The sequence below is a fragment of the Eptatretus burgeri genome, chromosome 13 (genome assembly GCF_056783735.1).
Source record: "Eptatretus burgeri isolate ZD-2024b chromosome 13, Ebu_testis_v1, whole genome shotgun sequence".
Taxonomy (NCBI): domain Eukaryota; kingdom Metazoa; phylum Chordata; class Myxini; order Myxiniformes; family Myxinidae; genus Eptatretus; species Eptatretus burgeri.
The window spans coordinates 15,954,593-15,965,580 of record NC_140973.1 but is presented as its reverse complement, the minus strand read 5'-3'; the positions used below and the strand labels follow the sequence as shown (position 1 = coordinate 15,965,580).

The 10,988-nt window shown below is 44.3% G+C and overlaps 1 protein-coding gene and 2 long non-coding RNA genes across 5 annotated transcripts in view; 1 reads left to right on the top strand and 2 right to left on the bottom strand.

Annotated features, from left to right (window-relative positions):
- The window catches only part of LOC147013925 (uncharacterized), a 30,160-nt gene extending 22,340 nt beyond the window's left edge, over positions 1–7,820 (bottom strand). Inside the window, exon 1 of the long non-coding RNA XR_015050566.1 lies at positions 7,686–7,820. This is a non-coding gene — a long non-coding RNA (uncharacterized LOC147013925). The remainder of the gene's footprint in view (positions 1–7,685) is intronic.
- The window catches only part of LOC147013923 (uncharacterized), a 36,977-nt gene that overhangs the window by 8,122 nt on the left and 17,867 nt on the right, over positions 1–10,988 (top strand). The window contains exon 2 of one of the 2 annotated variants that reach the window (XM_085851292.1): positions 7,712–7,885. The exons of the other annotated variant lie outside the window; for it this stretch is intronic. Within the exon in view, the coding sequence (XP_085707418.1) occupies positions 7,712–7,885 (174 nt within the window). The remainder of the gene's footprint in view (positions 1–7,711; positions 7,886–10,988) is intronic. 2 annotated transcript variants of the gene reach the window in all.
- On the bottom strand, positions 9,953–10,950 carry LOC147013924 (uncharacterized). Of its 2 annotated transcripts, XR_015050422.1 has the most exons (3): positions 10,765–10,915; positions 10,458–10,601; positions 9,953–10,323 (listed from the first exon to the last, which is right to left on the bottom strand). It is a non-coding gene; the product is annotated as an uncharacterized LOC147013924 (long non-coding RNA). The 2 variants fall into 2 exon arrangements; XR_015050421.1 differs by lacking the exon at positions 10,458–10,601 and having other exon boundaries at positions 10,765–10,950.

The following is a 10,988-nucleotide window of genomic DNA, read 5'->3' as shown; positions in this document are numbered from 1 at the left end:
TGTGTATGAGAAAGGAACTGATGCAGAGTATCAGTAGTAACTTTACTTTAATGCAGGCAGTGGAATACGATTTCACTGTTTCAGAACCATTTTATTTACTTTTTTTGTACCATGCACCTCATATGGTCTTTGAGATAATGTAAGCCGAATATCACGTTACTCGAGGGCAGAACAAAGTCGAAGATAGCGTGACACGAAACCACAAACTCGGAAATAATATATAAGATAATAATACCGTGACAAAATTACCTTGTGACCGAATTACTGTGACCAAATTACCTTGTGACCGTTTTACCGTGACCAGGTTTCCCGTGACCAAATTACCTACATTCTTTATAATTCCCATTAAAAATGTTGGATTAATATTATACAGCAATCACCAAAAAATTTCTGGTGACTGTTTTGAGCTGTTCGTACATTTCAGCATTTCCTGTTTTTTATCTTTTGTTTATTCATAACCAATAATTTATAGACACTGAAGAACATTTCGTAGTTCACAAGTTGTGAGAAAGCCGAAGCACAAGAAGGTCTGTTGCTTTCACATCACAGGCAGGTCAGTGGTCTTTGTTTTCTATTGTCTCTTTTCCGACATTGGTCCCTCTGCTCTCTCAACCCTCCTATCCTCCCTATGCAATCCAGGATGCACAAGTTCTTCAAGGAATGCATTCTTCCTGGTAAAACTTACAAAGTTCAAGCTGATTGCACATCTTAAGGCCCGGTCACACCTTGAGGTTTTAGCCAACGTATGCCGATTTTTGAATTTTTTTTCTAAAACGCTGGCACACGTTGAATACGTTATGGGTAAGTTTTGATAACATTGAGAGCACGCTGGCATACGTCGTAGTACGTTGCCATATGTCGTTGTCAGAGATGCCAACTTTTGGAAATCAGAATTAGGGAGGATTTGCAACCGACACCAAATAATGTGCGCGAAGCGCACATCTCGAGCGCGGAGCGCTCGACCCTTGCGGCGGGGTCCAGGGCCCGCCTTAGGGCCCTGGAAGCTCTGGGGTTCTAGACGCTCTCTAGTGCCCTCTGAGCCCTATTTTGGAGCATTTAACATGTTAAGAATTCCCACTTTTTGAACAAAAAAAGGGGAAAATTGTGCACTTTTTAATGTTACATGTATGTTAATATTAGTAAGTTAGGGGACAATCAAAGATTAACAAAAAGCACAAAAGAAGCAATATTTTTCTTACCTTACTGGCTGGTACTACTGCTGCTTGCTTTTTCCATGGCAGCTTTGCTGAGTGACAGCTGTGTGGCTCTTTTAGCCCTTCTGATTATGTCTTTGCTGTATTCTCTCTGGTAGCAAGGGGTGCTATGAGCTAGTTTTTCAATTAAGAGAGCTTCCAGGGTTTTGACACTCAAACTGGGACGAAATTCAGTATGATTCTTCCGTACAAGACTGAGTGCCCGCTCACATGATGCGTTCGAATGAGGAATGACCAAGATTCCCTTCATCACTTTGCTCAAATTAGGATACTTCTTGGCACCAGTGCAGGGATCTGTGAGCTGTGAAATCCGATGCCACTGCTCATCCACTCTCACTGTCTCAGTAGCAATTGTAGCTATGGAGGCGTCTGCCTGGTAGTGAGCGAATTCACTCTCAAGACTGTCTATGTCACTATCACCGCCACTGAACAGAGAGGGGAATTTCTTGATGAAAAACTCCACACAGTCAAACCCCACTTCTTGGTGTAGCTTAACATCCAGCACCTGAGCATGCTTGGCTAATTCATCATCTAGTGGCCAGGTTTTGAAGATGTAATTGCAGGCTTTCACATAATATGAGCAAACTGCACTGAAGAAACCTTGGATGTCTGACTCACTCAGAGTGAAGGTGGATTTCTTGAGACTCCTTTGTTCCCTTATATACAGTTTGGCATCGTTCCCAATCATGAGGTCCTCATCATTCTTCTGATGATTTCTGTCAGAGAAGGGTACATTTACCAGAGCAACCGATGACACCGATGGTTTCAAAAACCGTACGAAGATATCTTTCAGAAGACCATTCAATTCTCCGTGCAGGAGATGAATACAGGGTTCGTCTCTTTGGAGCAGAAGATTCCCCTTCTCAAAAAGCTTGTTAGCATATCGAAGGAAGAAACAATAGAGTTTTGTTTGTGGAGACAAGAACATCCTGTTGACACGTTTTTCTCTAGATTCCTGCACAGTGTTTGAGGAAGATGCGCTTTTAGTTGTAGAACTCGTAGTACACTTAGCCGCAGGGCGATCACACTTGCGTTTACTGCCAGCAGAAGAGGTCAGACTCGTAGTACCAGATCCAATTTTACGTTTGAGGAGAGAGCTTGAGGTAGGTGCAGCCAAGGAAGAAGACCTCTGATTCGAAGGTTTTGCTGAGCTTCTATCAAGTGATTTGGCAAAAGCAGAACTTAACTTGGGTCCTTCTTTGCCTGTAGATGGGACTATCACAGTCTTTCTCGATCTGCTTGCAAAACTTGAAGGGATCTGCTTTGTAGATGAACGTGATTAAGGGCCGGTGATGCTACCTGCTCTCAGCATTGGTTTTGGTGCTGTCCCTGCTGTCTTCTTCGCAGCAGATACTGCAGTGGTAGTGGTGAATGCTGCTCCACTAGTGCTTGATCCTGCAGTGCCAGTACTGGCAGTAGATACAGTGCCGTCCTTCTTGCTCGTTGTTAGAGTCTTGGCTACAGTTGGTTGCATTTTTCTTCGTACTTCTTCTTTGAAGAAGAGGCGAAGTGGCTCCCACTGTTCAATCAGCCTGTCTAGGCACTGACCAAGGGACAGCCACCTTGTTGCGACATGCTTCAGAATCTTGTGTGTCGGGGCATCACAGAGTTCTTGCAGTGCTTTCACTCCTTTGACGCGTTTACTACTTTTGTCCAAGTAGTAGTAAATATCGATGAGAAAGTCATCTAATTCAATGGGTAAGGCCTGAGCCGCCTTCTTGGCCGTATTGTGCATCATATGGCAAGGGCATCCCATGATGTAGCACTCTGGATTTTGTTTGTGGATATAAGCAGCGATTCCTTTGTGCTTGCCCACCATGACAGAGGCATTATCAGCACAAAAGGAAACACAATTTCCCCATGGAATTTTCCTGTCACTGAACTCATGATCAAGCAGTTTGAAAATGTTTTCTCCAGTGGAATCTTGTTTGCACGCAGGCAAACTTAGCAAACCTTGCTTCACAATCCCAGCACTGTTGTCATAGTACGAAATCAGGACAGGATATAGCTGGGCCTCACCACTGTCATTGCTACCGTCTGTAGCTAGGCTAAATGGAGCTAGTCTAGCAATATCGGCAATAGATGAAGCAGTAACATTTGACAACTCACCAATTATTGCTGAAGTTTTTGTTCTTGCACATCCATACTTTGAAGCAACTTTTGAATCTGGAAACATCTTTTGAAATAGAGGTCCAGCATGATCTGAGACTGATATGGGCAAGTAATGTTCCACAATAAATCCACTAAAGAGAAGTTCCGCTCGGGTAACATCCTCTTCCTCACTTGTCCCTTGTTTGGTGAAATAATTCAGAAGTGTACCGGTACTCGTACTCGAAGATCTCTCCTTTGCAATGTCTGTGTGCCGTTTGCTTCCAACGTGCTTCCGAATATCATCGCGACCTCCGTGCTCAACTGAAATATCAACGCTGCATACTGTACAATACGCATGATGAATTCCTCTTTCAGACTTTCGAATACACGGGTATTGGAGACTGTATTCGGTCTTGTACTTCTGAGACCATTTCTTGGTCTTCGTAAGCTTCTTTTCTGCCATTTCGTAATCAACATCGAGGGCTTGAAGCATCGGTAACTTCGAAGTCGATGTTCCACAGCTGCAGCGCGACTCGTAGAACTCCAGCGGCTGTTAAACACCGCACGGTGGTCGCGACCGCTGGGCTGGTACGGGGCCCAGCTGCATGCAGTGAGCGTATCGCATGCATATACACTGTGCATACATACCGCATGCACTGTATTGCACACATACCGCATGCACTAAATCTCAGTGCATGATCGCATAAGCGAGATCCAGACCCAATGTTTCGCTGCTCCTCATTTGAATTTGCAATTTTTTACGTACAATTTGGAAGCAGCGAACGTTATGGAGTTACCACATGCTATACGTAGCAGACGATGCTTTTCATTCAATTCTCATACTAGTACATTCTGATTAGTGAACAGTGCAAAAATATCAAAATTTCGGGAGGATAAGGATAGTGATCGTAAGGGCGGGAGTTTGGGTGAATTTTCGGAAGCCTCCCGATGAAATCGGGAGGGTTGGCATCTGTGCGTTGTACGTTGGCTTTAAACGTTGTACTTTTCGGTTGTCCTCAAATTTTTTCATGCTTGAAATTTCACGACGTATGCCGGCGTATGACTCACACGTTCCGCTACGCTGGCCACAAGTTGTAGGCACGGTCTGCGATCGTTGACAGACGTCAACACATGCTACTTGTAAGTTAATCATAAGTTGAGACACGCCGAGGTAATGTTTAGAGTACCCGAAACTTATTTCTAACCTATGATTAACGTGTTGTTGGCACGTTACGCGATCGTTGCCACACGTCGACAGACGTTACTTTTAAGTTACTCATAGGCTGAAAGACGTCGGTATAATGGATCGTCCTTGCGTCAGCGTCCACGGCCACGGCCAGGACACTTATGTGCAGCATTCTTCAAACTTTTCTTCGGCATGACGAGGATGTTCACACTTCGATGTCTAGCTTGGCTATGATTCCAATTGTCCATCGGCAGCGTCTATTTAAAATAGTCGAGTTTGAGCGTTTTAACACGTTCAGAAGAAACGCTTCAAATTTCCAAACCCCAGCGTCAAAAAAAAACAAATTAAAAAAAAAAAAAAACAAAGGCGAGTGACAGCAATTTAAATCGTTCATTGTAAACAATGAAAATGGCTGAGTGGTACCGTTTAAAAGTCGTTGAGTGTAAAAAAATTCAAATTGTTGAGCGCAAGCGTCTGGTTTCAATAGTGGAGATGCAGCCATTTAAATCGTTGAGTGGCAGCCTATGAACCTACCCGTGGACACGCGGACGCAAGGAGGATCCATCATAAACCCACACCCTCCCCTCACACCCACCTACTACTGCCAACATGAATAAACTACTACTAATACTAATACTAATACTGATACTGTTACTGCTGACATGGACATCGACTCAAAAAGGAACTCGAAAACACTGTTGGGTTCCCCTTTTATGAGCAGCATTTTTATATACCAATTCCCAAAACCGCTGGGAACACGTCTTTATATGGCAGTTGTAAGCTAGAAACACATTCATTTTTTTTTTGTCGACTGCAAGACGTCATTGGAATACGTCTACATACGTCGATGTGTGTTGGGACTACGTAAAGAATTGGTTCAAAGCACGTCAAACACAAGTTAGAAATAAGTTTCGCGTAAAAAAGACATTACCGCGACGTGTTTCGACTTATGAGTAGCTTATAAGTAGCCTTTGTGGACGTGTGTAAGCGTCCACATATCGTGTGTAAAACTTATCCCCATCGCATGCGAACGTGTGTCATACGCCGAGTACGTCGTAAAATTTTGAACATGTTCAAAATTTCTTGACGTACTTTACTTACTACGACGTATGATAGCGTATTTAGCGTTCTACTCGCGCATACCAAACTTACCCATACCGTATTTGACGTGCCCCAACGTTTTAGACACACTTTTTGTTACGTCGGCATACGCTGGCAAGATCGCCAAGGTGTGACCGCGATTTTGACCCTTCCATTTCTACGGCAGTTATGATTCGAATCGTTGTGCGTCAGCCTTTTAATAGGCTACGTCACAACATCGTCGGCGATGCGTGCAACGCGCTATGCCTGAATTAGACTATCGTTGGGCATCGGTTGTGTAGGCCGACAATAGGTTCAGCATTCGTTGGTATAAGTTATCTATAACACAACGAAACGTTCTGTGTAGTTACCAATGCGTTATACATAAGACCAAGTCGCTATGAATACGTCCGAATCTTTAAAAAAAACCCATCAAAAGTTCAACGTAAGCCAGCGTTTTACATACATTTTAATACGTTGCCATCGCTGGCTAAAACGTCAAGGTGTGACCGGGCCTTTAACTCTGTTATTCCTCGCTTCTCCTGTCGATGCAACTGCCTTCCAGAGGCTGTTCTTTCCCACTCTTACGCCCAGGGCTTCAAACATCATCACATGTCCTCTCCCATTCTGATCTTTATTACCACCATTAGCCCTTCCGAACCCAACCCTTTTACTTACTGATTTTGGTTATTTCCATCCCCTCTCCATCTCTCTCTTCCTTTACTATTTGTTTATTCCCTTGCTGGTTGTGCATAATTGTTGCCCTGCGACTCCACTGTTAATTTAGCCTTGCTCTTCAAAAGTAAAATTGATTTTAAAAAGAAGAATTATAAAAAGCATAACCAGCAAATTCAAAGTTTTATCAAAAGTGAAAAAGGTTCGTTTGAGCCACAGAGCGGTCCTCGGTCCAACGTTTGAGCCACAGAGCGGTCCTCGGTCCAACGTTTGAGCCACAGAGCGGTCCTCGGTCCAACGTTTGAGCCACAGAGCGGTCCTCGGTCCAACGTTTGAGCCACAGAGCGGTCCTCGGTCCAACGTTTGAGCCACAGAGCGGTCCTCGGTCCAACGTTTGAGCCACAGAGCGGTCCTCGGTCCAACGTTTGAGCCACAGAGCGGTCCTCGGTCCAACGTTTGAGCCACAGAGCGGTCCTCGGTCCAACGTTTGAGCCACAGAGCGGTCCTCGGTCCAACGTTTGAGCCACAGAGCGGTCCTCGGTCCAACGTTTGAGCCACAGAGCGGTCCTCGGTCCAACGTTTGAGCCACAGAGCGGTCCTCGGTCCAACGTTTGAGCCACAGAGCGGTCCTCGGTCCAACGTTTGAGCCACAGAGCGGTCCTCGGTCCAACGTTTGAGCCACAGAGCGGTCCTCGGTCCAACGTTTGAGCCACAGAGCGGTCCTCGGTCCAACGTTTGAGCCACAGAGCGGTCCTCGGTCCAACGTTTGAGCCACAGAGCGGTCCTCGGTCCAACGTTTGAGCCACAGAGCGGTCCTCGGTCCAACGTTTGAGCCACAGAGCGGTCCTCGGTCCAACGTTTGAGCCACAGAGCGGTCCTCAGTCCAACATTTGAGCCACTGAGTGGTCTTAATCAGGAACTAACCAGTACATGTATGCACCGACTATGATAGGAGAATATAATGAAATTGGATATCTTAATTGAAATAAGGAATCGGTTCTTTCTTGCCAAAATTCTCAAAAGGAATACAAATTGTGAGAACAATAAAAAAACGTTTCCTCTTTCTACAATAAAAAACCCAGTATGCTAGATCATAAATACAGGATTCATGTTTGTAAGCTTTGGGGCACACAGTGTACTTATTACGTACACATGTGGTGGTAGTAGGGCAGGCAGAGAGGTGGTAGGGCAGTCAAGTTAAAAACGAATATCAGAAAAGAAAATAAGGGATGATTTATAGAAGTGAAGGATATTATGGAGGAGAAGGCAAAGAAGTTTGAGAGGTGGTAGGTATTGAGGGAGGGAAGGGAAGCCGATGGTGTGAATGGGCAGAGCAGAAGTCAAAAATTGCACCATGTTTGTGTAAGTAATAAAAAAATGGCTCTGTATCACACAGTGTATTCTGCACTAAGATAAATGTACTAACAAGTGGTGCTTACATGCTTGATGCGTGATTGTGTCGAAGGCTGTGATTCAAGCATGGCGGCCGCTGGCAGTGTGAGCAACTGCAGTTTCTCCACTGGAGAAATCTTATCCCATGGAGCGGTCGATGAGGGAGACTCAGCAGGACCCCCAACTGAGAATCCACCGTCTGAGTTACATTACACCTTACACCAATGGCAGAAAAGGCAGCAGCAGTGTACGGAAGTCATTGCATACTCAGTATAAATTGCATGAGATACACATACATCTAAAATGTGTATCACTTTTTATAGGGTCTGTTTTAAGCAGCATGTGACAAGTAGTGTAATTAATTTAAATATATATTAAATCATTCATATGCACAACATGTCATGTAAGGTATGTCTCAGCCAAATACAGGCGACTACATAAAATTAATACGCGCTGATGCATGAGGTACATTTAAAAAAAAAATTAATCTATAAATCCCGTACAAGAAAAGCAAGGCACCAAAATATCATTTCCATTCGATTTATAAAGCGGACAACTTCAGAAATCTCAGAGGTTATGGTGATGACATGCTGTGGTTAAACAAGTGTATTCCCTTTAAAGGGGAGCTTAATCCAATAATTCAAAACTCTGTTATTAAACCTGATTATTTGCAATCATTTTTCCCACTTCGAACCTTTGTGTTTTATTTTCTAAAATGCACTATTGTTTAAACCGTAGGGGCATCGAAGTGTGTTTGCTCGTAAATCCGGAGGCCACCCTTTATTTGCAATGTCGGGCTCTCATTGGCCGTAAAAGGAATATTCATGTGACACGAGCAATATGATTCATGATTTAGAAATGAACCCTCATGTTAACAAGTTAAACTAGTAATAGGCATCCACAACCATCCTTGACCATGTTGCGTCATGTCAGCTGAAGCCCTCGCTTTTTTCTCTCTCTTCCACCCTCCTTTTTCACTTCTAAATTTGTTTTCTCTGCAACCATTTGAGCAATTGACACAAAACTTTAAACATCGGAGCACCTACCCATGGAGAATGTTTTAACAAAGTTACATGATGCTTGGATGGAAAATGTAGCTGGTATTCCAAAAAGTCTGTTTTCTGCAGGCTTGGGTTGCAGGTCGTTTCACATATCAGGAATAAATGACCTCGACCTTACTTTGCTCGGCCTCACTGGAATTATCAAAGTTCAGTTTAGTGGGAGGGTTTATTGATGACCTTGACATGCCAAAAGTTATAGGTGGTGGCCTATAACTATTCTATTCTGGTGGCCAATAAGTCCATTGGTGAAGTTCCATGACATTCCGACTCGAAATGCGACCTGTAGGAGCGAGACGTACAAACAAACAAACTCACAAACTGAACCGACCAACATACTTGACAAAATCGTAGATTTCGTCAAGTAATAATGAAAAACTGAAACCCAGAGTGATCCCTTCCAAAATGCCTCGAGGTCACGACAGGTTTAATCAGCCTGTGTGTCAATCCTTGCGAAGGAGGGGGGGGAGGGATGTGGACTTGGAGTTGGGAGAGAGGGCAGGTATGCATACTTGAAGTTCAGAGGGGGGAGGGATGTGGAGTCAGAGTTGGTGAAGGTGGGGGGGGTGAGGGATGCAGACTTGGAGTTGGGAGGGGGTGAGGGAGACAGATACTGAGTTAGGAGGGGGTGAAGGATTTGGAGTGGGGAGGGGGCAGGAGGATGGATACTGAGTTGGGAGGGGGGAGGATTTGGTGTTGGGAGGGGCAGGGGGACAGATACAGAGTTGGGAGGGGGAGGGGGACAGATACTGAGTTGGGAGGGGTGAAGGATTTAGAGTGGGGAGGGGGCACGGGGACAGATACTGAGTTGGGAGGGGGTGAAGGATTTAGAGTGGGGAGGGGGCACGGGGACAGATACTGACTTGGGAGGGGGTGAAGGATTTGGAGTTGGGAGGGGGCAGGGGGCCGGATACTGAGTTGGGAGGGGGGGGAGGATTTGGAATTGGGAAGTGGGGGAGGGATGCGGAATTGAAGTTGGGAAAAGAGGGAGGGATGCATACTTGGAATTGGGAGGGTGGTGGGGGAGGGACTTGAAGAAGAAAGGGGTTGAGGACTTGAAGTTCCATTTTACATGACACAGAAATTCCACGGTTCCATGCCATTAATTATGCTGTCAAAAGACATTCCTGTCAAACTCCTTAAATATTCCATTGGAAACATTCCCTCACACAGCCCGGTGGAACCGGGTTATCAGATATGCATGTATGTATGTATGCATTTATGTATGCATCAAACTGTATACATACGTAAAAAAGCCCATTCAGCAGTTATGTTTAATGGATGTTTTGAGAATCAACAATTCACTCAAAGCCTCCACCAGTGTTTTCTATTCTTACAACGCTGACTGTTATTAATACAGCTTAGTTTGGGTGAGAAGAAACCAAACTTGTCATTTATCAATATTTAATTTACTTCGATCACAATATTCAAATTCAAAAACTTGTAATCACAACGACTCAAAGTGAACTTATACATGAGCAGCGAACATGAAGTGTTACAGCTAAATCAATCACATTTAACAATCAAATCTGGGTGATGACCCATCGTCAGGTGTTCCTCATCATTAAAATCAGCCGCCAGGTGTTCCTCTGCACACATCCAGAAAGCGAAAAGTCCACTTTTCGTCCTGAAGAATACAGATCGATCAGGATTAACTGTTACATTTTAGCCATTTTTGTTGAAAGCTAACGAGATCACCACCAGAAGTCTATTTTTCTGAATAAAAAAAAAAATGAAAAACATTGAAGTGGAATAACTCACGTCACTCGATTTTCAAGGTTTGTTGTACAAAGCACAAAAAAACAAGAGCGAGAATTGCTTTGCAATACATGTTCCCCCCGAGCGATCCCAATGAACGTTCGAGAGATAAAAATGTGTTTGCATTTGATGCACACTCAAACCGATCTGGACACAAAAATGAAGAAGAAGAACATTTAAAACGACCGTGTTGTGTTCGTTTCTCGGCTTTGTCTATTCATGATATAAAAAAAATAACCCGATGTACATACATGAAGTAAAAAACATCCGTAAAGATTATATGCGTATATCATACATCGTGGTTATATACCTGGGATCGTTCCAATTGCACTGGGCCGTGGACTAACACCCAGGCCTGAGGCCTGAAGTCTGCTGTTCTCTGCTGCTTCATGCAATGGCGGCACATGATTTTAATGTGGGTGGAGTCAGGCCAGCTGTCCAGCCAATGGGTGTAAAGCATTGGGGTGGAGTCAGGCCAGCTGTCCAGCCAATGGGTGTAAAGCATTGGGGTGGAGTCAGGCCAGCTGTCCAGCC